The sequence below is a fragment of the Polypterus senegalus genome, chromosome 1 (assembly GCF_016835505.1).
Source record: "Polypterus senegalus isolate Bchr_013 chromosome 1, ASM1683550v1, whole genome shotgun sequence".
Lineage (NCBI taxonomy): Eukaryota > Metazoa > Chordata > Cladistia > Polypteriformes > Polypteridae > Polypterus > Polypterus senegalus.
The window spans coordinates 100,884,128-100,910,961 of NC_053154.1; the positions used below are offsets into that span (position 1 = coordinate 100,884,128).

General features: G+C 41.5%; 2 protein-coding genes across 3 annotated transcripts in view; one reads left to right on the forward strand and one right to left on the reverse strand.

The window, feature by feature from the left end:
• Window positions 1-14,486, forward strand: part of tmem276b (transmembrane protein 276b) — a 35,684-nt gene extending 21,198 nt beyond the window's left edge. The window contains exons 2-4 of the mRNA XM_039754199.1: window positions 845-958; window positions 7,130-7,267; window positions 12,802-14,486. Coding sequence (XP_039610133.1) covers window positions 845-958; window positions 7,130-7,267; window positions 12,802-13,046 — 497 coding nt within the window. The 3' untranslated portion in view covers window positions 13,047-14,486. The remainder of the gene's footprint in view (window positions 1-844; window positions 959-7,129; window positions 7,268-12,801) is intronic.
• A 445-nt stretch (window positions 14,487-14,931) lies between these two features.
• psmc3 (proteasome 26S subunit, ATPase 3) lies at window positions 14,932-25,031 on the reverse strand. 2 transcript variants are annotated; one of them, XM_039754194.1, is made up of 12 exons: window positions 24,971-25,031; window positions 23,398-23,478; window positions 22,448-22,573; window positions 21,835-21,939; window positions 17,731-17,793; window positions 17,449-17,586; window positions 16,755-16,898; window positions 16,372-16,520; window positions 16,069-16,165; window positions 15,620-15,765; window positions 15,287-15,368; window positions 14,932-15,162 (listed from the first exon to the last, which is right to left on the reverse strand). In XM_039754194.1, exons 1-12 carry the CDS (start codon window positions 25,004-25,006, stop codon window positions 15,052-15,054), a joined length of 1,278 nt encoding a protein of 425 aa, XP_039610128.1. In that variant the 5' UTR covers window positions 25,007-25,031; the 3' UTR covers window positions 14,932-15,051. The 2 variants fall into 2 exon arrangements, with proteins under 2 accessions (XP_039610128.1, XP_039610123.1); XM_039754189.1 differs by having other exon boundaries at window positions 24,965-25,024.
• Between the last annotated feature and the right edge of the window lie 1,803 nt (window positions 25,032-26,834).

Sequence of the window (26,834 nt, forward strand, 5' to 3'; positions counted from 1 at the left end):
TACTGAGACCCGGCAGGGTCAGATTGTATTAAGCAAAGCTGATGCAATCTGGAATGTGATGGGGTCAGAATCCTGTGGCATGACAGGACTGGAGTCTAATGAAATAAAGCCGTAAAATACTAATGTGACAGGATCAGACTTCAATAAGAATAAGCTGAACATGGCGGGATCAGGCACTGCTTTTTAAACTTACAGGATACCTAGACATGGCTGCAACAGGCTGTCATGAGTAAGATTGAAGGATACCTGAGATGAAGAGCATAGCATCAAAGTCTAGTGAGGTCCAGCTAAAGCATACTGAGGCAGGATTAGACTGTGATGGTAAAAGCTGCGAAACATTGAGCCATGACAGGATCAGACTAAAAGGCAAAGCTGTGGAAAGCTGACATGTGTAACAATTAAAGTGTTGTCGATAACGTTGAAGGAGACTGCGATGAGACAGGATCAGACTGTATTAGGTAAGGATGCGGGGTGTAGGGATCAGAGCAGCGAGATGTAATTGGCATCTGTGGCAGGATCAGGCTGTAGTGGCATGAAGCTGAAGCCTACTGAGATGTGAACAGAATCATTAAGGCTGCAGAATGAAGGGATGTCATGGGATCAGGCACAAATGATGTGGAGCCGCCATTTACTGAGGTGAGACAGGAACAGAGTTTACAGGCAGAATCCTAAAGGATCAGTCCCAAATGAATGTGAGCTCCAGAGAGCTGAGTCGTGTTAAGATGAAGCTGTCACAACATGATGGTGTTTAAGCCACTAACCAAAATGGATCACAATTTTTTGTGATGATATTGTGTTTCCCATAAGCTTTACTGATTCCCCAAGTCCTTCTGTTTTATTGCAGGTGTGGTGCAGCGCTGCACGCCAGTGAAGTACCACTACTCCTCATCTACGCTTCCAAGGAATCTTCCCATCAATATCACCAAGACAATCCGACAGGATGAATGGCACGCCCTGCGTAAGTACACAAGTATTTTGGATGCTGGAAGCATAAGGACTGGCTATACTGTAAGGGGCTCCACTGACTCCTGGGAGTTTCTCCTGCCCCTTAACCCCTCTAACGTCCTGGCCATTTCATTGAAAGTCCCTGCTGTGTGAGTTTGTAAGATGGTGCAGTGCTACCAATGTCATTAGATGTGCTGGTGCCATCCTGTTCATAGGTGAGCCGCTTCAATTACATGACACAGACAAACGAGAAGTGCTCAGAATGTGTTACTTTTAAAGCTATTGTCATCCTGTAGGGTGACCCACCAAGGGGTGGCAAAACTTCAGCCAAGCATAAACTTTAAAAATAATAGGCGGATGGGTTTAGAGGGTCCTTACTTAATAATCATAATAAGAACAACAACCCTACCTTGAAACCTTCAACTGAAATAACTGCTTCACCGTAAAAGGTCTGTCTTCCCTACCTGACAAAAGATTTTTTTTTGGCCCATTCTTTGTCATAAACACCAATATAATTGACAGGTGGGTAATTCAGCAGGTTGTTAAAAAGGTCCTCTGAAAACAAATTAGAAAGGAAAAACAAAAAAAAAAAATCAGAAATATAAGAAGTGCATGTATGGATGTGACCAAAAGCTTAAGAAAATGAAGCCTTCATTGGCAAGTGACAGGAGCAGGTGAGGTGATGACAATCCTGAGCCCACCAAAGGGAAAAGACCAAGTATGAATGAGGAGGATCAGAGGTTCAAATTCATACACTGGGCTATGACTATTGCAGTCTGTCCTGGAATGATGAATGGAAAAAGGAGCACAGTGATAACAATTTAGATATAAGTCCTTCTTGTTCTGCAAATGGCAATGTAGGATTGATCATATGGAGAACACAGAGATGAAAAAAAATGTTAAATTAAATCTTTGGACCTTCTTATATAGATTGGTACTCTGTTTAGGCATAACAAATTTATTTTGTGATCATTTTTATTGCTGAAAGAAATCAGACAAGTCAAGTCAAGTTGTGGAGCATGCACTGGTACAGTGCATTGCTGTACCCAACACACGATGAAACAACTTGGGATCCTGGTTGGCAACCCCCAAGGCAGACACGCGGTTCAGTCCCACCCTCCGGAAATGACCCTCTATCTGCCGCAGCCAGGTGTTACGTGGGCGACCCCTTGGCCTGGTCCAGCCACTCGGGTCTCCAACAATGAGGATCTTACGAGCCGGATCACCCTCAGGGAAACGCGCCACATGGCCGTAGTGCCGTAACTGATGCTCCCTCACAATGCAGGTAATGTGCCTCATTCGGGACTCCATGAGCAACTGCTCATTCGACACAAAGTCAAACCAACGGTACCTAAGGATTCTCCAAAGAGACACAGTATTGAAGGAGTCCAGTTATCGCCTCAGGTCATTGGATAGCGCCCATGTCTCGCAGCCATATAGCAAGACAGGAAGCACCAGGACTCTAAAGACTTGGACCTTCGTCCTTTTGCATAGATATCAGGAGCGTCACACACCCCTTTCTAGCGACCTCATGGCCCCCCATGCTCTCCCAATCTGTCTATTGACTTCACAGGAAGAGTCACCAGAGACATAAATGTCACTGCCAAGGTAAGTAAACCTCTCAACAAGGTCGACACTCTCTCTGCAAACAGACACACTGCTGATGGCTGTGCCCAAGAGGTCATTAAAGGCCTGGATCTTGGTTTTTATCCAGGACAATCGCAAACCCAGACACTCAGACTCCTTGCTCAGTCTCTCGAGAGCCCTGATCAGAGCCTCCATTGACTCCATTGGCTCTGCAAAGATCACAGCATCGTCAGCAAAGTCCAGATCCGTGAATCTTTCTTCACCAACAGATGTCTCACAACCACTGGACCCCATGACCTTGCCCAACACCCAGTCCATACAAGCATTGAACAGAGTAGGAGCAAGAACACACCCCTGATGAACCCCAGCCCTCCAACACATCGTCAAATCCTACAGCTAGCTATACATGAGCAAAAAAAACCTAAGAATGTCACTGCACTCTGAGCATGTGACAATAATGACTTGGTAACTGTCTGGCCGAGCTACGATGTAAACAAGGGAGAGTTGGATTATGGGCAATTTCTGTTTGTGCTCTGACTGGCATACCTGCTACTTGTAGAGTGCAGGGCCCTCTTAACGAATGGGCACAATGGGCACTGGCAGGGGACCCCAAGAGCATAGGGGCCCACAATGTTTCTGATGCCCATTGGTGTTTCTGTTTTGCTATCAAAACAGGGGGGGTCCCAGCACACTACTTTGCCTGGGGGCCTATGATGTTGCTAAGACGGCCCTGGCTAGAGTGAATTTGCATGCACATACTTAAACTGAGATAAGGTGAGTAACCCGGTTGGGGCAGAAATCTGTTTTCTTAAAAACCTCTGTTTACATGCGAGGGGTACGTTTATGGAGTTCTCCCTTGGCAAAACACTGTGATGTCATAAATATGTGCATAAAATAAAGTTTAAACATCACTAAACATGAATCTGATAACATGCATGGTCTGTTTCTTCCAGTAGCTTAGTTACGTACATTGCTCATTACTTTCAATAAACTAAATTTGTTATATGCTGCTTCTTATAAAATGTAATGAGTTAAAAACAGCGCATTACTTGTGTTGCTTTTTCTTCTTCTATATGAGAAACTGTACGTTTGACTGGACAGAATTTGTTATTAAATCTTAAGCTCACACAGAAACCTTCATGAAACTTACCAGTGCCTCAAACATGATTATTTTCTTGTATTTTATAAATGTTTTGACCTTCATGTGCTTTGACTTAAATAACATGAATCCTCTGACCTGAGACCCCAATGTTTCTGGGTTGCATATTGTCTGTTGCCGTTCACGTGACACAGACATCACATGGCATGTTGAGCCATCCTTCCCCACCACACTGAGGTGCTCTCACGCTCTCCTCTTGTCTCTAATTTTCTCTCCTGGTGTCTCATCCTTCCCTCTCTCTAAGCCATTGTTCAGGTCCAAGTTCCCTTGCTAGGATGAGCCTTCTGACTCCATCCTGGGTTTATTTCTAGACCAGTCTTAATCTCAGGTCGGCAATGGTCTGTGCAACCCCAGAGCCTCTCACTTACAGCACCATCTAGTGGCCACTGTGGAAAAGACATCCTTAACAACAAGCAACAAGGTAGCTGGGCAGATTGTGAACTAAATGCCTCAATCTCTGCTGCCTCCTGTTGGCTGTTTGTCCAGGATCTCTGCATCACTTAGAGGCCTCACTGGTGTTCCCTGCCCTCTTACACTTCAGCTATTAAGCGTAGTGTCCTCCTACCACAATGAAGCACAAAAAGGAGTGTAAGCCTCAAAAAAGCACACAAAAGACCAGATCAACCCTTATTTTCTTGTTTGAGTCCATTTGAAAAACCAGAACCTCAGGCTAGTCTACTCAAAACTCAAAAGGCAGGCTTTCAGGCCTGCCTAGGCCCCAAAAATGGGGTTAAGGCATTTAAAGTTCAAAAAATGAAACATAATAACAAAAAGGAGAAAGGAAAACATAAAAAAAGCAAAGTTAATTGAATATTGAACAATTTATTAAAGGAAAAGGGAATAACAAAAGACAAGGCAGAAAAAGAGCAAAAATAAGTTTTGCCTGAAAGCAAACACATCCAAAAAATGAACAAACACAAGACAATATCTTATAAACAAAATGCAAGAATCGGATCAAAATCTGAAATCATAAACCAAACAAGGCAGTGAGAACTTCAGCCTCTCCATTTATGCTGGCAGGTGCAGAGACGCAGCTACATAATCAGGTGGCCCCACTTCCTTGGGTTCCACGAAGAGGAAAGACACCAAATAAACTTGCATGTTGTTAACATAATACAAAATAACATAATATTTAATAAACAATACAATATTGCATAATAATCATATAACACAGAGTATATAACACCAAAAAAGGCAAAATAGATGATCAACTATTTGAGATAATATCTGAAGGCCAAAGACATGCAGGTTAGGTAGACTGGCAACGCTATGTTGAATCTACTTAATGTGTGTGTGTGTGTGTGTGTGTGTGTGAGTGTGTGTGTGAATGAGTTCACCCTATGATGGACTGGCACCCGGTCTGGAGATTGTCCCTGCCTTGCCCCCTGTGTTTGCTGGGATAGGCTCCAGCACCCCGTGACCCTGCTCAGGATTAGGCGGGCTTAGAAAATGGTATGATTTTTGAAAAACAACATAAAGTAAGCAGGAAAATCCTCTTGAGCATGGAAAAGGACTCTTTCAGAACTGTGGCATACAGTAGGCAGAGCCTCAGGCTGCCATTATGCATCTCTGGCTCTGTGTCTGTACTTAGAGAGTCAAACATTTCAGATTGTGTTGTTTGTGCTTGACCACTCTTCTGTATTTTGATGTGTGGACACTTTTTTCCAGGTAAATGCAAGAAAACAATGGTACACCACCACATGGGTATTCACATTCCGTAGACGGTGACCACATTTACGGGTTAGCAGCACTAAACCATAAAGTGCAGTGGATTTATATTGACTGGGACACTACTGTATGTGCCCAGTTATTATGAGAAGGCATTCAGAAGGTTGTGGACACCATTAAGAAGTGTCCATCCTCTGTAGCCATTCATTTATCACATCATTGTCTCATCAGCACACACCCAGTCAGAAGGGCACGTTGCATCAACCAACCCTAGGGGTTCACTCGCTAATGGGATACAAGAGGTCAAAGGTACTTCTACTTATAAAAGTTTGAAAAAATGGGGATTGGTAATAAAGGTATGTGGAGTGTCATTTTAGGCTATTTTGATGTTGCTGATGTCTGAGTAAAATTCACAATGCCGGTTCAGCATGGGTAGAGTACCTTTATTGACATGTGTGGAGTCACATGGTACATGGAAAGAGGTGACTGAACTACAGCTGCTGATTACAATTGCATAAGTTTGTGATTAGCTTCATTTCTCATATCCTTGCAAGTTACTGATAAACAGACCCTTGGAGCCAGAATTCTGCTAAATTAGATTATATTGGTTCTCTTACCAATACTTAATCTTGTGCAAAAGTAACAGCAGGACTAGGTCACAAATCATGAGGCTAACACCTAACAAGGATATAAGTCATTCAATATAATCTATATATATATATATATAAAGTCTGTCGGTCTGTATGTATGTATGTCTGTCCGCTTTTCACGAGAGAACTGCTTAATGGATGTAGATTGGGTTTTTTTTCTATAATTTGATGGAACATTGTAATTGATTTTGCGACTTCTCTAGGTATCAAAGTTCTATTGTGATACCAATTTATTTGCGCGAATCAGAGAGAAAGGCTGCGGGCCCAGTTTTGGGGGGGTGGGGATAGGAGCCTTCCTCACTCACGTGCCTGCCAAAGTTCAAGTCGGTCTACCTCTCATGTGTTGAGCGTACCTTGCCTCCTCTTAGCTATCAATACCTGTTTGTTCAACAGACATTATCATCTAGAGGTTGTTAAAGAGTAACGTTTGACGTTTTTGAGAGAGAGATCAGAGCTACTTGTGTTTTACAGGGTAGCCGCTGATTGCCAGAGATACCACGGCCATGTGCTTTTCTCCCCACGTGGGGAACGCTCTCCCGTCAGACCTGAACACAATCAGATATAGTGCCAACGTTTGACGTTGGAGCATACCTACCTTTCACTTGGCAGAATTTAAAATTTTTTTAATTGATTTTTAAAGTTTGTCCTGTTTCACTACTATGCGAGCGGAGCCGCAAGAGACAGCTAAGCAATATATAATCAAATAGTGAAAATCATATTTAACAGAAAAAAAGCCCATTCCGACACAGATCACAAATATGGTAATATTTTTGATATCTGATTTTTTGCCATCTCTGCAAGCCACTCCCAGAAAGATAAAAATGACACATTTCAAACATAAGCATGTGGGGTAACATTTTAGACTAGATTTTTGACCATTTTCTAAGTGTCTAGCACCACTGTGAACGTCAATCAAACAGTGAAAATGACAAGTTTCTATTACATTCAAGAATATTTAGACTGGAAATATTTAAATTCAAGCACACATTTTACTATTTCAAATATCTGACATAACTATTCTTGTTTATTGTGTACTTCTTACCTTAATAAAATAAATCATTGCATTTCTTATGAACACCACAAATTTGGGCGCTAATTCAGACATTTTACCTTGTTGTAGATCTGCGCCGGATGACTGCGGGATTCATTGGAATGGCAGTCTCCATCATCTTGTTTGGATGGATCATCGGAGTGCTGGGATGCTGCAAGCAACATGACTTAATGCAATATGTGGCTGGCCTGCTGTTCCTCATGGGAGGTGAGTGGAGTCTTCATTCCAGATGCATACATTGGCAGGTACTGTGCATTAGTCAGCAGTATGGAGGACAAGCTGACGCATTCACTCTGGTGATGTGTCATCAAAGTGTCTCCCAAAAACCCATCCATTATCTGACCCACTCTTTCCAATACACAGCTCCTCAGGTCCTGAGTGCATTCTGACATCAGTGGCCCCTTGAAGATGAGGCACTGAGAACAGAGAGGCGAGCGCCTTGTAATGGAGAAAAGTTGAGACGCCTTTCTGAGTTGGCATATTGGCATTATAGGGATGGGTGTGTGTGAGGAAAGCCGCAATAAACACAGCGAGAACAAGAGAGCCTGAGCTCTCACTGAAGTCCAAGTGTGGTGAGGTTGTTTCTTTCATTTCTGAGATGAAATGCTTAGAAACACAGACTGTGGACCACACACTCCATTGTTCCCAACTTCAAGGCTCAGAGGTTTACAACAAGTAAACTCTTATGTCTGTTTATTCACCCAGTAATGGAGGAGTGTGTATGAAAAATGGTGATGTGTTGCATGTTTGCCTGTTACTCTGACGTGCAGGTAGAGCGTGTCTGCCCTCTCTAAACATGACAATAGGACTCTGCTACTGCTACTGCTGCTAATGCCATTGGCCCCAAGCACCGGGCTGTCTGTGATGTGCTACCAGGGCTCAATGGTGGCTTCATTCTGCTCTGCTGTGGCTGAGCTGCTGTCCTCCTGCTAGTACAACTTTGCAGATCTGAAGCTTTAATTTTTGTCACAACACTATTTTACAAGTGATTCTTCAAATGTGATGATCTCCCGTACAGTATCCACAACATCTGTGATGTTCTATGTCTGCTTGGCTCCATGGGTCTGAGCAGATGTGAGCCGCCTGGTGTTTGCAGTTGAGTCACAATGACAGCGGGGACTGAGAATTGTTGTTATTCTCTGACTATCCATGAATCTGGATGTATTTTTCTGAGTATCTACATTGAGCCTTTGGCGACACACAATCAGAAGGTGAAATTGTTACTCACAGGATAGCTCATCACCCTGATGGTCACTCTGTTCCTCAACGAGTATCTGGAACTCATCGTATTGAATGTGGAAACCCGGGGTTGTCCAGCTCTGATCCAGGAGGGCTGCAGATTTTCATTCTTAGTCTAATCTTATTTGGTGCTCGGTTTTTAGTGCTAATCAACTCCTTTGCTTTACTTTTCCTTGACTTGCTCTTTAAGACTGATGTGCCTCAATTTTTTCTTTTTTCCTTAATTAGCAGCCAAACAATCAAGACACACAAAATGAGCCAATGCATGTTCACCTGACCCATGTCCATCATGTAATGTTGATTTGTGCAGGTCCACAAAACATTGACCTCTTAAAAAACATCAGCCTTTTTGGAAATGTTTGCTGTGGCAGAATGAGAGCATTAAAAAGCCATGACAATCAATAACAGGTTCAAATTAGCAATAGGAACCAACTTCCAAGTAAGAAACTGGTGTGAAATTGTTAGGTCTCGATTTAACTGGTCATCTCATTTTTGTTTGGCTGTTATTTAAGGAAAAAAGAATCAATTCAGAGGGCCAAGTCTTAAAAACACGGCAATTAGAAAAACAGAAATTGGTCAAAGATGAAGAAGCAGAAAGAAAAACCTGCCGCCACAGTAGCCCTCCAGAATCGGAGTTGGCCACACTGGTGTAAACTGGCTGAGTTACTCAGTGATTGGATGTCATATGGAGTAATGGGGTGTGTTTCTTCATATTCATTGGCTGTCCACAGTACGCAGAGTATTTGTGGTGGTGCACCTGCTGCTCCCAAGTGTGTTTGGCTTGAAATTTGTGAGTGTGGCTGTCTTAGTCTTTACATGTTCTCCACAGTGACTACATGTGCATAGCGCGTCTGAGTATTTGGAACTGAGCATCTGTAGGAGTACAAGTACTATGTGTCAGTCACCGAGTATCTGCTACTCATCACTCAGAATGTACACACAGACTAAGGGTCCATTACCTGAAAGAGCAAATGCAGCATTGAGTAATTGGGACTGCTTCTCGGGACTCACGTGTAGAGCTACTCTCAGCATTTGTAGCTGTGTATTTCTGCTTTTGAATCTCTCTGAACCTACTCCATGAACTTTTAACTGATCGAGTATTTAAGATTGAGTATCTGTACGCTACAGTACTACAACACTGACACTGCATAACTCAGAATGTACATAAAGACTAATTTAGTGTGCTCATGAAATACTGAGTGAGACTGTGCTCTTAATACTCTCTGAGTACAGACTCTGTGCGACTCTCTGTGTAACTTAGTAGTTGTGGTTCTGGGTGTCACTGATTTTAGAATCTGTCCGTAATGAACATGTAACCCATTAAGTATTTAAGACTGAGTATCTGTACGCATAAGGACTACGTAACTGTTACTGACTGGGTGTGTGCAGTTCACCAAGTACTGAGATGCTGTGGATCAGCTACTAAATGCTCAGAATGCACAGATAGACTAAGAAAGTGCTACTTGGTGTGCTCATGACATACCAAGTAAGTGAGACTCTTATTGCTCCCTGAGTATCTGTTGTAAAGACTCTGTGGAATTCCCTGAGTGCTACTCTGTGTAACTTAGTAGTTGTAGTTCTAAGTGTCTCCAGCTTTAGAATCTGCTCTGTAATGAAACTTTAACTGATTGAGCTTTTAAGATTGAGTATCAGTACACATAAGGACTATGTAACTGTTATTGACTGGGTGGGTACAGTTCACCAAGTACTGAGATGCTGAGGATCTGCTACTCATAGCTTAGAATGTACAGATGGACTAAGTGCTACTATGACATACCGAGTAAGTGAGACTGTTCTTAGTGCTCTCTGTAGTGTGTGACCATCTGTGTGTTACTCTCTGTGTAATTTAATAGTTGTGGCTCTGGATGTCTCCGAATTTGCTCTGTAATGAACATTGTAATAAAGAGAAAGGACAACCACAAAAGGGTTGCGCGTGCCATGCCCGTATATTGTTAAAAACAACAGGGGAAAAATAATAATCTTTCAAAGAGGAACAAAAAAGTAACGTATTTTCAGACGGGAGTTCAAAGCTGAACTGCCTAAGGTGGCCAAACTTCCAGTCTTTGCACTTTTGGCAGGAAGGGGCTGGTCCAGGAGGCTGGACACCAGATGTGACATCAATCTTCTGGTCTGCAGAGGGACAAAAAGAGAAAAAGAGAAGTACACAGCGCCAGCCTCTGGTTTGGTGGGTATTTACCATCAACTGAGCCCTTAAGCTGTCTCCCAAATGCACAAGTGTGATAACATGTAACGAGTGAGTATTTAAGACTGAGCATCTGTGCACATAAGGACTACTTAACTATCACTGACTGGATGTGTGCACTTCACCAAGTACTGAGACACGGAGTATTCTGCTACTCATAACTCAAAATGGACTGAGAATGAGCTACTTGCTGTGCTCCTGAAGTACCGAGTAAGTGAGACTGTGCTCACCGTACCCTCTGTGTGTGTAGTACAGACTCGGTGTGTCCCTCTGTGTGTGACTCTATGTGTAACTTAGTATTTGTGGTTCTGGGCATCTCTGACTCTGCTCCACAATGAACATGTCACTGATTAGCACTGAGTGTCCATCGTGTGTAACTGTCACTGATGGAGTATCTGCTACTCGCTCCTCACTTCCCGCCTTCTTAGTTTGGTATTTGTAGCGTGTTCCTCTCAGTATGTGTAACTTTGTATTCGGTTTTCTGAGTGTGTCAAACTTTGCATCTCCTCCACAATGACTACGTGTGAAACATCACATCTTCAGCACTGCCTGCACAAGTCCGACGTGCCTTTCACTCACAGAGGGTCTGTTGCTCACTGAGCACCAGTACCACTCTTTGGTTCTAGTTTTCTATCTGTAAAAACGCTACAAACTGGCTCACCGAGTAAATATAACATTTTTGTAAGCATCAGGAACTGAAACTCTGCGACTGACTGCCTGCTCCTCACTGTGAATGTGGGATGGAGCTCACTAAGCATTGCATAACTGCCAAGTGAATTACTGAGATGCTGTGATCGAGATCAATGTAGGTGGGCTGTCAGTAGTTAAACGTTGATGTGATTGTTACTTGCCAAGTACGTCTGTGACTAAGTACTTGCAACTCAGAGAGTATTCAACATTCACCATAAACTCTAAAATTCTGGTAATGTCCAACGCTCCAGCTAATACCAGCTATGGCTAACCCAGCGAATTGTTACTACCACATCTGTGGCCACACTTGGTCAGATTTGAACTTGCTGCGAGTATTTGTGTTGCTGTGGCTTCCTCAGTACCATCTCATCAGGGTGTTCTTGACCCTGTAGGCCCACCCCTTCATTCAATCTCCTGATTCTATTGGATGCTGTAATGTAATTTATCACAGTGTGGAAGGTCACTCAGGAAAGATGAGAGGGGAGCTTTGTGATGTCCCCCTAAGTCTGCATTGTGACACGGTGGCAAACACTACTAGATGATGGAGACGTGGCTCTTCTGTAGCTGCCATTTTACACAGGTCACTTCTTAGGGCCTTCTCTGTGGGGCCCAGATATTAATCGGCCATGTGGAGTGTCTGCTGGAAAGCATCGGGTTCTTCCAAGTAGTTAACTAACGTATTCAATTAGTTAGGGGCTGATGGTACAGGAGAATTAGGCAGTGGGTCCGTTAAACAGAGGTTTGTGCATTTATTGGGTCACTATTGTCACTTTTACAGAGTACAGTGGAATTCTTACTTGTATGTGCTAAAGAATTTTCAGCATGCAACCAGTCTCTAGCACCGTGATTAGCGATAAGCACAGATCATCTTCGACTAGAAGCAGGCCAGGGTGGGTAGTAAATATGAGGAAGATGCTGAGCTTATCATCTCTGGGTAGAAGCAGGAATGGCGCAAAAGGCTGTCAATGGTGACGGTGTCCTTTGTGGTCATGCCACTCTGGGTTAGCCATTATCTGGGCCACAAAGTGAAGTGGAGCAAATTGAGCATGGGAAAGGTGCTATATCAATAAAATGTATTATTATTATTATTTTTAAATAGGATTGCCTGGTCAGTAATTGAAGGAATTCCAAGGTGGTCTTAGCATCAGCAGTCATGAGGGACAAGGTCAGACAAAAAAAAAAAAACACAAAACATCATTTATCAACATTGGCAGTGGCAGCATGAATAAGAGAACTGAAGAGATCCTGGAGATGGAGGTCAGTGTCAATTAATAGGCAGGTTGGACCTCTGCATGTATACCAGGATAGAAAAGGGTGCAGGGCTCTCAGGGGTCAATCATGTCTGAACTGATTAGTCTGGCCCTTGGACCCTCGGCTGTGATGGCACGCCACACCACTGCAGTCCTCACGTCACATTCTATCGCCATCTCCAGCTCTTAAGTGCTACGACTGGCGAGTCAATGTGTCACAGTAGGTGACAGACGGGATCTCCTGGTGTGCTTGTCATGGCCTGTTCTGAGGGTAGAGCACCAGCTGAACAGTTGTTGGTACTCCTCGGGTGCGTCCTCTTGTATATATTCTGACCCTCCTTCTCTCTTTCTCTCCACAGGGACCTGCTGCATCATCTCTCTGTGCACCTGTGTGGCCGGGATCAACTTTGAACTGTCACGATACCCGCGGCAGATGTATGGACTTCCAGAGGACATCAGCCACGGCTATGGCTGGTCAATGTTCTGTGCCTGGGGTGGGCTGGGCCTGACCTTGCTAGCCGGCTTCCTTTGTACATTAGCCCCATCTCTCAGTGCCCCTCGTACAATGGTGCAGAAACCGCGGCATGAGAATGGCACCGTCTGACACTTGAGCAGCAGCCGAGTGGCCACAGCAGACTGACGCCAGGCCATCCAACACCACCAGGATGCAAAAGGCTGTCCAAACAGACCTCAAACTTTTGCCAAGCGCAGGCGACTACACCAACGAGACTTTCATTATAATGGTGCTCTAAGAACTTTCCCACTTCAGTATTTGGACTGCATTGTCTTGTGCGTGGACTTGGATGGACTGTCCTGTGTGTGTTATTGGTTTAAAAAAAAAAAATAAAAAAAAGCAAAACACAGCAAGCAAGCAGGGAAGCAGAGCGCTATAGTGGGGTGAAGCCCTGCTACTCTCGAGACGACAGTCTCCCCCAATTTACACAGACCTTTTTCATACTTTCTGCTGCACCTCTTTGGCGAACTCTTTGGAAATGTGCTTGTTGGATTAATGCAGAAGAGCAGTGCAAAACACCGATGAAGGGGACCTCTCGGAGCCCTCTGCATGCAGGTCCACCCTTCCTGCGGCACTGACAGAAGCTTGCCATTCAAGGCATAAGCAGGCAGGATTGCAACACGTTGGACATGTGGAGTCCCCAAGAGTTGGTAGAGCCTTGTCCCAGCAGAGTGGTGTCTACGGGGCAAAAAGGTTCAAATAGTTTAACCTTGGTCTCGTCACCCACTGAGATTCTACTAGCCGACAAACCAGCAAGACTGGTGCAAATCCAAATCCTGCATTGACAATCTGTCCAGGTTGCCCGCTTAAATCCATATGCTGCCACAACTGAGGAAGACAGACTGTTGTCTGTGTGAGCCATTCTCTCAAGTAGGCCAGCTCACGAGCTCGGGTCTGACATGGGAATGTCTGGAATCAGTTACACAAAAGGTTTCATGTCATAATAACTACAGCATTTCCAACTGGTGGCGCTGTGTGACCACCCCACTCCCCTGGGGTTTTGACGCTGCACATCCTGCCAAATACTCTTCTTCAAATTCTTCCCTCAGCTTTGACGTCACTCACTATGCCATCACAATGTGTGTGTGTGCTTCAGGAGTGTATGAAATCGACGTAAAAAGGTCAAAAACTGAGAATCTGAAGAAGTTACTCTACTGGAAACGCGGAAAGCACAATTTTATAAACAATGCAAAACGACTGAAGGAGAAAACGCCAGCAAGTTCATTTCAAGACGCCGGTGTGCAGATCACAGAGGAGAGTATTTTGTACAGAACAGCCTAACCGTTTCGCATTTATATGGTGTCATGATGCTTTATTTGTACAAATATTTCAGAAATAGATTTCTTGAAATACCACCAACATAATTTGAACCTTTTTTTTTTTTATTATTATTTATTTATACCATTACTGGAAAAGGACATTGGCACTGCCAAGCATGAGAACATGAGGAAACTTTATTTCAATGTATTAAGAGCTCATTTTTTAAAATTTTTATTTAAAGATGTACATTCTATTAAAATGTTAAATTAACGTGTGAGTGTTGGTGCAGCAATTGTTTCAAGGAGGATCTCCAATTCTGAACAAACACCAAGAAAGGGGAAGATGAAATCAACAAAGAGAGGCTGCCATGGCACAGAGGGCCCCGACTCTATGTAATCTTATCCCCCATGGGACAGGAGAGATAAGTATCAGAAAATTCAATCCTGACTCTGCAGCCGTCACCCACAAGCCCACAGTAGTAAGAGCTGGCCCACAAAAAGTAATTTGGTGTTATCCCTTCAGAGGAGAGAAACAGTGAATCTGCGTTGCACAAAGTATCTTATTGTTTAGCAGACACTTGGCTCATCTCAAAGCAGTTTAGCTGCTGAACTCCTCAGTGTGGTGGCCCTCTCTAAATTAGCAAACATAGCCAAGACAGTACAGGTCTGCCAGCTTATTTCAAAAAAAATAAATCAATGCGTGCAGTATACAAAACTACACCAGTAAATGAAAAAACTTTAATTCCGAATTAATGATAAACAATGACAGAACTATACAAATGAGACACGAGCGTCCTCAAGAACAAGGCCAAATGACTAGGCTGTGGCATGGCTGCTCAGGCGTAGTACTGCAGGTTGGCTTTCTTCTTGGCCTGTACTTCCAGTATACCTTCCATGTAGTCCTCATGGGTCAGTTCAGTAGCACCTCTGCGCAAGGCAATCATCCCCTAAAAAGGAAAAAGGTTACCTTCTAGCGCAGCACTATGCCATTTTTTTTTCTTATTAAATATACAAAAAATAAATAAATCACAAAACACAAGTTCCCCAAAACAATGCCTCGGTAACACTTACAGCCTCCACACACACAGCTTTGCACTGAGCTCCATTGAAGTCATCTGTACATCGTGCAAGCTCTTCGTAGTTGACATCCGGGCTGGAAGACAAAGTCGGACAATTTACTGTTGAACTGTGGGCTTTCAACATAGCAATATATGAGCAGATGAATTGGCCAGAGAGGCCACTATGATGGGGAGGGCCATAGGGGAACAACATACACGAGGACAAAAGAGCTTAGTTCCCTCACTTAGGGGTTTGTGCCCATACTGTGCATACACGATTCTGAGCTACAAAAGGTTAACCAAAACGCACCTGAAGATTTATACCACACTTCACAGACAACCATACCTGACATTCATCTTGCGAGAGTGGATCTGCATGATTCGAGCACGTGCCTCTTCATTTGGCATGGGAAACTCAATTTTTCTATCCAGCCGGCCAGACCGGAGCAAGGCAGGGTCCAGAATGTCCACTCTGTTTGTTGCTGCAATGACCTGCATAAGGAATACATACTCTTAATAGGGATGTACAAATAGCAATACAAAGAATGCAAAAAACACAATAAATTGTACACATTTACCAATGGTGTCACACACTTTATTTCTGTTGAAGCAAAGCAGTAATGAAAATTAACTTCAGAGGTTAGTATTAAAATAGCTGTACAACCTCTTTTGAACAAGCTGGTGTTTACAGTGTGCTGAGGGAAAATAAACTTGCCTAGATACATATTCGACCACAATGGTGAATTCCACAGGACATATGGACTGGATCTCCAGTTCCAGTACAGACGGACTCACCTTCACTTGAGTGTTTGGCTGGAAGCCATCCAGTTGGTTAAGCAGTTCAAGCATTGTCCTCTGCACCTCACGGTCTCCAGCTTTCTCACTATCAAATCTGCACGGAGAACAGAACTAATCAAAACAGCTTAAGCAGACAGACAAATAGCCACACTAGCTCATCTCCCCGATATTGCAGCTCCCCAATGTATTCGTAGTCTTGATCTAAAAGTCAAGGATTCATTCAAATTTGTTTAGTTTCTTAATGAGCAAGAAAGCCCAGAAGAGGCAATCACTACCAAGTGAACTTTATGCATTCCTTACCGTTTAGTCCCAATGGCATCTAATTCATCAATGAAGATAATGGAAGGTGCCTTCTCCTTAGCCAAAGCAAAGGCATCACGAACTAACTTTGCTCCATCACCTATGAACATCTGGACAAGCTGTGGACCAGCCAGCTTCAGGAATGTGGCCTACCCAATAAAAACAGGACTGGAGAGTGATTCAGGAACATCAGCCAAATACTACATTAGGGAACGTTTGGTGCTGATCAGTTTAGGTGAAAGGATTTATTTTCATACAAACAACACCTTTAGTATACTTGAATAAACCATTAGACTTGGGATACAAGTCTGGCAGGGAGAGAATCGCTAATTAAAAACATTGCCGACTTCCTCTTTGGAAACCCCAATATTACTCAGCCTTACTTTGGTTTGAGCAGCACAGGCCCGCGCTAACAGCGTCTTTCCAGTCCCTGGAGGTCCATACATCAAAACTCCTTTTGGAGGTTGAATTCCAAGATTTTCAAATTTCTCTTTGTGGTTCATCGGCAGTACTATTGCCTCCACCAGCTGAAAGAAAGCAATCTTCTTGGTCAGAAATCAGCGGCTTCCTACATTACACAGTTTCAGGACCACAAGCAGTCCATGAAGCCCTGCATGGACACTTTTTACATACCTTCCAAGTATTAACAAACACTGCAGGATGCAAACAGCTTACATAATGAATTGCACGACTAAATAATAAAAACCAAGTAGGCTACACTAAGTTTGCAAGATATTTCTTAAACCCAAGGTATTTACATTGCTGATTTAGTAAATAAGAAATCTTGTAAACATCTTCCATAAACATCAACCTTAATACAAGGTGTGCAACTTCTCATTTAAAAACAAGATCTTAGTGGACTTTGCTACCCAATGTAGGCCAGAATTTAGTTTTAAATTGCTTGATTTTGGAGAAAGCATTCGGGAGAGTGAGTAAATAAGAACAGACAAACTGCCAGATCAAGGGTCTAAACACATGCTTAATAGAAACTTGACTACAGACATTTCTCTGAGATTAGGAATTCCTAAGTGTGTATTCTTGTATAATGACCCAAATCTTTAACACAGATGAACCAACCTCCTGAATCTGCTTGTCCAGTCCACCAATGTCACTATACTGCTCAGTGGGACGTTCGTCTACTTCCATGGCTTTGACACGGGAATCATACTCTGTGGGAAGTGTCTCCAGAATCAGGTAGGAGTCCTTATTCACACCCTGATGAGAATGAAAGGTAACACTGGTAGGGGCTACTAGCACATGGTATTTTATATATGAAAATAAAGCACAATTTAAAAAGGTGAGAAGAAACTCATAGCATTTCCACCAGGTCTGGTAGTCGCACACTTCACTGCTACTTACCACTAGATCCCCTGGTTTTAATTTCTCGGCGTCCACTAATCCAATCACTGGCAGAAAATAAGTCTTAAAAAAAAAAAAAAAAAAAAAAAGACAGAACATTAGGGGAAAATGAAGTTCCAAAAACTTCAAACATCTTCTTTGAAAATGTTAAAATAACAGCCTGCTAAGAGACTAAAACAGACAGAAGTAAAAAATAAAATTCTGAATTCTTTATCATTTAAATACCCCAATCTAATAATGTGCTTTTTACAGAGTACAGTGCATAGTATTCACAGCGCATCACTTTTTCCACAATTTGTTATGTTACAGCCTTATTCCAAAAAGGATTAAATTCATTTTTTTCCTCACAACACCCCATAATGACAATGTGAAAAAAGTTTACTTGAGGTTTTTGCAAATTTATTAAAAATAAAAAAAATTGAGAAAGCACATGTACATAAGTATTCACAGCCTTTGCCATGAAGCTCCAAATTGAGCTCAGGTGCATCCTGTTTCCCCTGATCATCCTTGAGATGTTTCTGCAACTTAACTGGAGTCCACCTGTGGTAAATTCAGTTGATTGGACATGATTTGGAAAGGCACACACCTGTCTATAGAAGGTCCCACAGTTGACAGTTCATGTCAGAGCACAAACCAAGCATGAAGTCAAAGGAATTGTCTGTAGACCTCCGAGACAGGATTGTCTCGAGGCACAAATCTGGGGAAGGTTACAGAAAAATTTCTGCTGCTTTGAAGGTCCCAATGAGCACAGTGGCCTCCATCATCCGTAAGTGGAAGAAGTTCGAAACCAACAGGACTCTTCCTAGAGCTGGCTGGCCATCTAAACTGAATGATCGGGGGAGAAGGGCCTTAGTCAGGGAGGTGACCAAGAACCCAATGTCAGAGCTCCAGAGGTCCTCTGTAGAGAGAGGAGAACCTTCCAGAAGGACAACTATCTCTGCAGCAATCCACCAATCAGGCCTGTATGGTAGAGGGCCAGACAGAAGCCACTCCTTAGTAAAAGGCACATGGCAGCCCACCTGGAGTTTGCCAAAAGGCACCTGCAGAACTCTCAGACCATGAGAAACAAAATTCTCTGGTCTGATGAGACAAAGATTGAACTCTTTGGTGTGAATGCCAGGCGTCATGTTTGGAGGAAACCAGGCACCGCTCATCACCAGGCCAATACCATCCCTACAGTGAAGCATGGTGGTGGCAGCATCATGCTGTGGGGATGTTTTTCAGCAGCAGGAACTGGAAAACTAGTCAGGATAAAGGGAAAGATGACTGCAGCAATGTACAGAGACATCTTGGATGAAAACCTGCTCCAGAGCGCTCTTGACCTCAGACTGTGGCGACGGTTCATCTTTCAGCAGGACAACAACCCTACTAAACACACAGCCAAGATATCAAAGGAGTGGCTTCAGGACAACTCTGTGAATGTCCTTGAGTGGCCCAGCCAGAGCTCAGACTTGAATCCGACTGAACATCTCTGGAGATCTTAAAATGGCTGTGCACCGACACTTCCCATCCAACCTGATGGAGCTTGAGAGGTGCTGCAAAGAGGAATGGGTGAAACTGGCCAAGGATAGGTGTGCCAAGCTTGTGGCATCATATTCAAAAAGACTTGAGGCTGTAATTGCTGCCAAAGGTGCATCAACAAAGTATTGAGCAAAGGCTGTGAATACTTATGTACATGTGATTTCTCAGTTTTTTTTAATTTTAATAAATTTGCAAAAATCTCAAATAAACGTTTTTCACGTTGTCAATATGGGGTGTTGTGTGTAGAATTCTGAGGAAAAAAGTGAATTTAATCCATTTTGGAATAAGGCTGTAACATAACAAAATGTGGAAAACGTGATGTGCTGTGAATACTTTCCGGGTGCACTGTATCTGCAAATTTGTTATTTGTATTGCTGGACAAGCCACTTAAACAATTTCAGATATTTAAAGAATTTGCAATGTTTAGTAACATTTTACTTTGGAAAAATTGTATGTTTGCAATGTGAACAACTGATTACATTTCTTTAAAGACAAATCAAAACTAACTACAAAGTTACAAGTAATTTGTAGCTTCTAAGCCTGTTATTATGTAGTGCTATTTCAGCAGAAGAGCATGTATTTAAGTTTGGAATACTACTTAACCATCCTGAAAAAAAAACAAATTACATTTGACAAATATATATAATTTACAGAGTAGTTCTTCAAAATTAAGGAATTATTAAGGAAGGTATTTGGGCATCAACACACAAATGTGGCAACACCCCTACAACAGGAGTTCTTCCATATGTATACTATTACAGGTTAATTTAACACTGGTGACTTTGCTGGGTAGGTCCAAATTTCATGAAGCAGAAATGGAAACTGAAGCTCACTAGAGGACAATAAATACAGTAAATGTGATTACCAATTCACAGTGTGGAATCTGAAATGGAATGGATCAGAGTACAAGCGGGTGAGGGTATTGGCATTCTCAGGTAACAAGTTACAATCACTTTGTTATTATTTAATATTGTGATTGCAACCTAAACTCACTTTTAGCAATCACTATGCTGTGCTGTAACTAAATTATTCGATGCATACGAGCATGTTATACATGCAAATACAGCACTTTAAGCACATTATCTATTATGGATGTGAAATGATAATTTTTCTTGCCATTCAGCACTGATCTGGAAGGCAAGGGAGAATACAAAAGCAAAACCAGTAAAGTGTGCAATAACTTGTCACACTGCATATGGTAATGCTTTCAATCATCTACAAAGATGTATGCCCTTTGTTGATCACCCAGTAACACCTAAGATTACAGGCCAGCAACTAACAGCTTAGGAACTCCACTTAATGTGTCTATAGAGACATTTGTCACTAAATGCACCATCACCAATGGGGTCTGAACTTGTGTTAGGCTTCAATGCACCGAACTGCAATAGGATCTACATCAAGCCATGTTCGGTAGTTAAGTTTCATTATTTTCTTAGGAGGCCACGAATATTTGATTCATAAAGCAAATAACACAGACAATGCTGCCCTCTGGATAATAATAATTTAAAAAGATATCCTTGGAATACAGCAGGTGTGACAACATGGAATGACATTACCTGTTATAGGAGGTTTCTGGCCTTGCTAGGGCAGTGCCATCACACAATGATATACGAAAGAGAACACTTTCACACTTTAAATTACTTCTTAACATAACAATCTTGTCAGAATTTCCAATTTTCCAAAGGAGCATCGGCTGACCCAAGAGGCTGCCACGTGGTAGGAATGCATATGCAATATGAGCATTCTTCTCTGGCCAATGTGAGCAGTCACATTTCTGCATGTATAACACACTTTACCACACAAGGAGGGACCCAAAACTTCCCATAATCGGTGGTCACTAACATAGGAGTAAATTTTAATTTTTTGGACATGCTGCTAAGGATCATACATCTATAGTCTGGTTAGTTGAGAAGTGGAGCATCCAAAACTGGATTTTCCACCATGGCAGTGCACTTGCATACAGTGCATTATCAGTCAGCTGGTTTTTGATCAAGTAGGTGTTGCTTCATTGTATTTGTCAGATCTTGCTCCCTGTGACTTTGTTTTGTTCTTGAAATTAAAACTGAGAATGAAGGGAAGATGATTTAGTACTGTAGAAGAAATATAGGAAAATACAGGATGTTCTAATCATGTTTAAAAAAAATGTTCAGGAAATGTTAACCAGAATGGGGTAAAGTGTCTTGCATCATAAGAAAAAGTATTTGGAAGGTGACTAAGAGAAAATAGCTGTAAGTAGCAAAAACACTCCATATTCTTCATGAGCCATTGTCTCTCTGAAGGAATGGCTGCTTATTGTTTGGCTAGATGTGGCATAGTACACCATTTAAAACCGGTGACTCTGCAATGCTTAGCCATCTGCCTTGCTAGCCATGGAGGTTTCCCTAGCACTCACAACACCAATGCACAGCTCCACTCTGGCTCAATAAACAATTCTTTTGTCTACTTGTTACAGAATCATTACTTCCTTCAGTATCACCTCCTCTGTGTTTTCTCAAACAATCTGAACCACTTGTGTATACTGTTGGCATGTGTACTTCACATTTCCAACCTAAATACACTACACTTCTGTGTCACAGCACATACCTGTCTAGTAGAGGTTTTTATTACTGCACATTTGCCCTTCCTCTGGGAGTCTAAATCAATATTTGCTCCATCTTCTTCTTGGTCATTTGGATCCACATCCAGTAGCTGGGAAAGACAAAACAGAGTTTTATTTTGAGGCACTTCCTTTAAGTAAAATATATCATTTTAAAAGAGTAAGAAGCTCACAGTCAGGATGGAAAAATAACATTCTGAAACCTGCTTAGTCAAACTGAAGCTTGAAGAGCCAGAGTCTATCCTGCTAAAACTGGGTACAAAGAAGAAGCAACCCTGTTGGTCCATCAGTGGACCCACCACATACACACACATATCCACACTCGCACTGGACCAGCTTAGAATTGTCAATTGAAACACTCCTAATAAACAGAGTACCAGAAGGGAAACTAGCAGAAACAAGGGGAGTACATGCACACTTCACATGGACAATGAAGCTGAACCTGTGAGGCAGCTGTACTACCCACTAAAAGACACTGTGCTGCCCAGGATCAAAACAACTAACAGAAAAATTTAAAGAATGAAAGAGGAACACAGTTAGTACAATTCTCAGACAGATGTCTCTTTTTCACCATTTTAAACACTGATCCAAATGACTCACTTCAATCACATTGGAGACCAGGTATGGGAGAGTTTTGTTCACTTTAATTTTTTCTGTGTTCTCTTTGATTTTGTCCTTCATAGCCTGAAGTTCATGGGTCACTCTCAGCACTTCACTCTTCATAATCTAGACATAAAGAAATAACATACACAAAATAAGCTTTTCATGAAGTTTCATTTTATCCAGTCGAGCTGAATACTGGGGAAGGACACCATCCCCCTGAAATATCTTCAAATTGTGCATTCACAAATTTTCATTGCACAAACTGGAAAAAAATGACATTTCCAAAGATATGAATCATGTATTTTAGATGTAAAGCCAGTAATGATCAAATATTCCATATATTTTTGCTGGTGACACTAAACCATATAGGGGTATTACACATTCTAGGGCAGCTGTACTTTTGTAAAAGAGGATATGGAATTAAAACTTTACCTACTGTATGTTGGAGATATAAGCATTTATATGTGGACTGTTTTTTTTTTGTTTTTTTTTTTTTAAAAAATGCCCTACTGATGACATTTCTTTCTGTATGTTGTAGTGTCACGTGTGCTGTCATTTATACTAGTCCCCAGAGTATCAGTCTCATTATTTTTAAAAATAAAATAGTTTTCTAATAAGTGCAATGGCACTATAATTTGCTTGGAATAAAAACGCATGTGACCATCAGTGAGGAGTATTTTTGAGAAGGCCAGAGCATTTAAGTAAATTGCCAAAAAAACTTAAAAGGATGTTTTATAGTTCTTCCACATTCCACACATCTGTTGTATCCAGTGTTGCGAATTATCTTTTAAAGACAGTAAAAAAACACTAATACATAAATAAACAAACGTGAAAACTTTTAAAACAAGTCCAAACAGCACTATACTTTTGTATGGTGTCAAATGCATTTCCAGAAATGCAATTGTGCCCATCTCCAAAAACAGAATACCCCTATTTGACATACTTGCCTTGATTTCACTATCCAAGAGACGAGTCCTCTGAATGATTTCTTCGGTTGACATTTTGAGGACTTCCTCCCCAATGCCATCCTAAAAGGGGTGATAAAAAAAGAAAACAAGAAAAAGTACTTCTGCACATTGACATGGTGAGCAGTTTTAAATATTGAACCACCTTCATTCTCTAGCTACTCATTTTGACATACTTGACTTTGAATTATTTATTTTATCAGAAATAAGCAGAAGCAGAAAAATTCATAGCACACTCCTCGATGGAAACGAGTACAACTATAAAAATAAAAAAGTGTAAAAGTGATTAATGGTTTACTAGGGAAACATTAGAAACTTATACAACACTCTGAAATGTTAATAAGTGTATTTTATCTAAATACCATGTGCAAAATTAAACATAAAAACACTAAAAAGGGCAACATTTATGATTAATCAAAGCAGTCATTGAGGGCACAAGTGTGTCATTGGTCTTATCAATGCCTTTGACTTAATACGTATCAAGTGATCATTTAGAGCGTGAGTCAAAATAATGTTAACACTAATGGTACTGCTATGTATATACTTGTATACAATTTTTGTGGACAATTTATGTGCCACATATGGTATATGTGTTGAACATGATGGCAAACAGGTTGAGATCTTCCTGTAAATCATCTTGCACATACAAGTAGGTTTTGTGAATAAATTGTTTCCGTCAATCAAATGTTAATATCATTTTGACTCACCCTGTATTGTTCAGTCATTGGTTTATCAGACGCACTTATCTGAGGTTACAAGCGAATAAAGACAAATACATGAAAAAACAAAAATGTTCTGAATCAATTACTTGCATGGTAGCATCCATAAATCGAAAGCAACGGAAACGTAAGAAACGTAAGGAAATCGCAGAGCATTAGAAAGATTAAATGGAGTGACTACAGGAAACTACAAGAAATAACTGCAAACACTTCATGCTTTTTGGGGGAGTTACTGCTCGTGTCACCATATACTATTACACAGCTTCAGAAAAATCGCGCTAAGCGATCTTCTGCCCCTTACAGAATAGATCAGGCAGAATAATTCGAAGATCGTAGCCTGTGATATATCGCAACACAGGCCTGTTTAACAAACAATTTTTCCTTTGAGAACAACAAACCTTGACAAAAATAAAATCAATAAAAATGTAAGGAAACACTGAACGGAAAGGTGGTGAAATCGGTAGAAGCACATTTTAAACAAGATGCTCTACTAGGATGAGGAGGGAGGCCAGGCACCCGGTAAATATAAAACACTATTTATTATTATTACTACTACTAAAGTTCCAATCGTCACGGCAGACAACGACTTAAGGTTCCAAGGCCAACTGGGTTGTACTCGGCACGGCTAAGTACGCGAACCCTCGGCCGTCTCTTTTCCCTTTGTCATTCTCTTCCTCCTATGCATTACTGACAGGCCGACAGGGCTGCAAGGCGCAAGACGCGGAATATCCTTTACAGGCTTTCCTCCAAATGAAATAATTATATTATTCGTTTAAAGCGAAATTTATTTTCTGAATGTGGCCCGGTGTCGACTGAATAAAAGCACAAACCTCTACCTCATCCCAAACTGATCTGTCATTCAGCGTCGCCATGATGGAAATGACGCAGAGCACAAGGAACCGCCACAATATAACTGACTGATTCGTCACGCGTTTCACCACCTCCAGATACAACATTTTTTTTACGGTACAGTTATATTATATTACTAATATTAATATTATCCATTTAAACATTTTGTATTATTTATTTTGTTGTTTTAAAAATTTGAACGTCGTACAATGGATGGAATCTGCTGTAGCGTCACTCACAAATAAATTTGCTCAACTTTCCTGGCGCCGTCACTCACTACGCACGGAATATCCTGTTTATTACGGTGGCAGGTTTTGCTTCCCTCCAAATGAACAATTTACATGAGTGCGTCTCCAAAGAAAAACCCATAGAGGCGACAAGAGAAGAAGAAAGTAGATTTACGCCAATTAGCAGCGGAGCCCGCTCTACGTTGGTGTTTTCCGTTATTGTATTTCCATTTTTCAGATAGCGTTGTGACACAGGCCAAGTCAGTATCGGTGAAAACGATGTTTATTTGTGAAGTGATTGTTATTTTAATTTTTATTGATTAAGTTAATAGGTTTTACCCAAACGGTGTAGAAAGTGCAGTATTAATTATTAGTTCAAAGTGCTCCTCAGTCTGTGGCGTTAGGCTTCCATTCACACTATTCAGGGACCGCGTTGGGGATAAAGTAGCTCCTCCGTTAGTCCGTGTTACGTGCGGTGTTGACGGCTCATAGCCGTAGCAGCGCAAGAGTTCTTAAGCCTTTTAATCCGAGGACTCAAATTAGAACTCGGTACCGTAATGGGACCCAAGAGGACTATTATCACAATGACCGCGGAGTCCTAAAGAAGCTAATAATGTCATATATTTAAAAAGTAAATGTATTTGTTTCCTTTCAAGCATATTTACTCACATGAGTAGTATAAAATAGAAAATGGGAAAGAAACTTATCGATAAACGATACTCCATCTGTCCATTTTCTTAACCTACTTATCCAGGGCAGGGTTGTGGGGCAGCCGGAGCCCATCCCAGCAAGCAATAGGGGTGTTAGGTGGGAGCAGCACCTGATGGCCAGTACATCACAGAGTGAACACACACACACTTTAGGGCCAATTTAGCATCACTAATCCAACTAACCTGCATTGCATTGCCTTTGAATTGTGGGAGGAAACACGTGCACACTGGGAGAACATGCCGACTCCACAAAGGGAATCCCTGGAGCTTGAACCTAAGACAAGTAATACCATTGAAAACAAGAAAAGATTCCCGAGGTGCGTCACTACCAGCAGAAATGCTTAGTTTAGTAAACCTGAGAGAGAAACACTCTTGTAAGGATGTGATGATTTTTTGAAAGTATAGAATGAAAGAGCTTTTAACTTAATCCTCTGACTCATGGTGCCATTTAAGGAATGAAATAGTTCAAAAATTAATTAATCAATGCAGCCTATTTAGCTAGCCTTAAATAACTTTTTTTTTACTTTTTCTAAAGAGCTCCTCCATAAATTATACATTTGTATAAATTGGTTCAAAAATAGTTTAATGTAAACCCATTTACATTTAACAATCCAATTATCCAAAAAAGCTAAATTATTCTTTAAAAAATGCACTGTTTGTATTTTATACTTGTGATAGGATAACATTTGCTGAAGATTTTTGCAAACAAACCAGTCTGAATTGTTTTTATAGACTGATATTGTGTCTACTGTTTATCACACCCTTTTGATATTTTCTGGTGTTTTTACACTACCAGCTGATGGACATTTCAAATAGTGTGACGAGAAGGAATTCACCCTCACTGAGGCACATTAAACTTAATGCAAAACCTTCTTTGGACATCAGTTACAGATTTGAATTCAGTGTATGTTGTA

Bases quoted from the DNA above. Each gene is read 5' to 3' on its own strand.
- psmc3 (XM_039754189.1), bottom strand. From the start codon at position 25,006: ATGGCGACGCTGAATGACAGATCAGTTTGGGATGAGGTAGAG. The intron at 16,521-16,754 runs GTAAGGCTGAGT...TTTATTGGGTAG, and splicing joins CCTGTGCTGCTCAAACCAAA to GCCACATTCCTGAAGCTGGC. The intron at 15,369-15,619 runs GTATGGTTGTCT...TTTGTCTTCCAG, and splicing joins TCTCGCAAGATGAATGTCAG to CCCGGATGTCAACTACGAAG.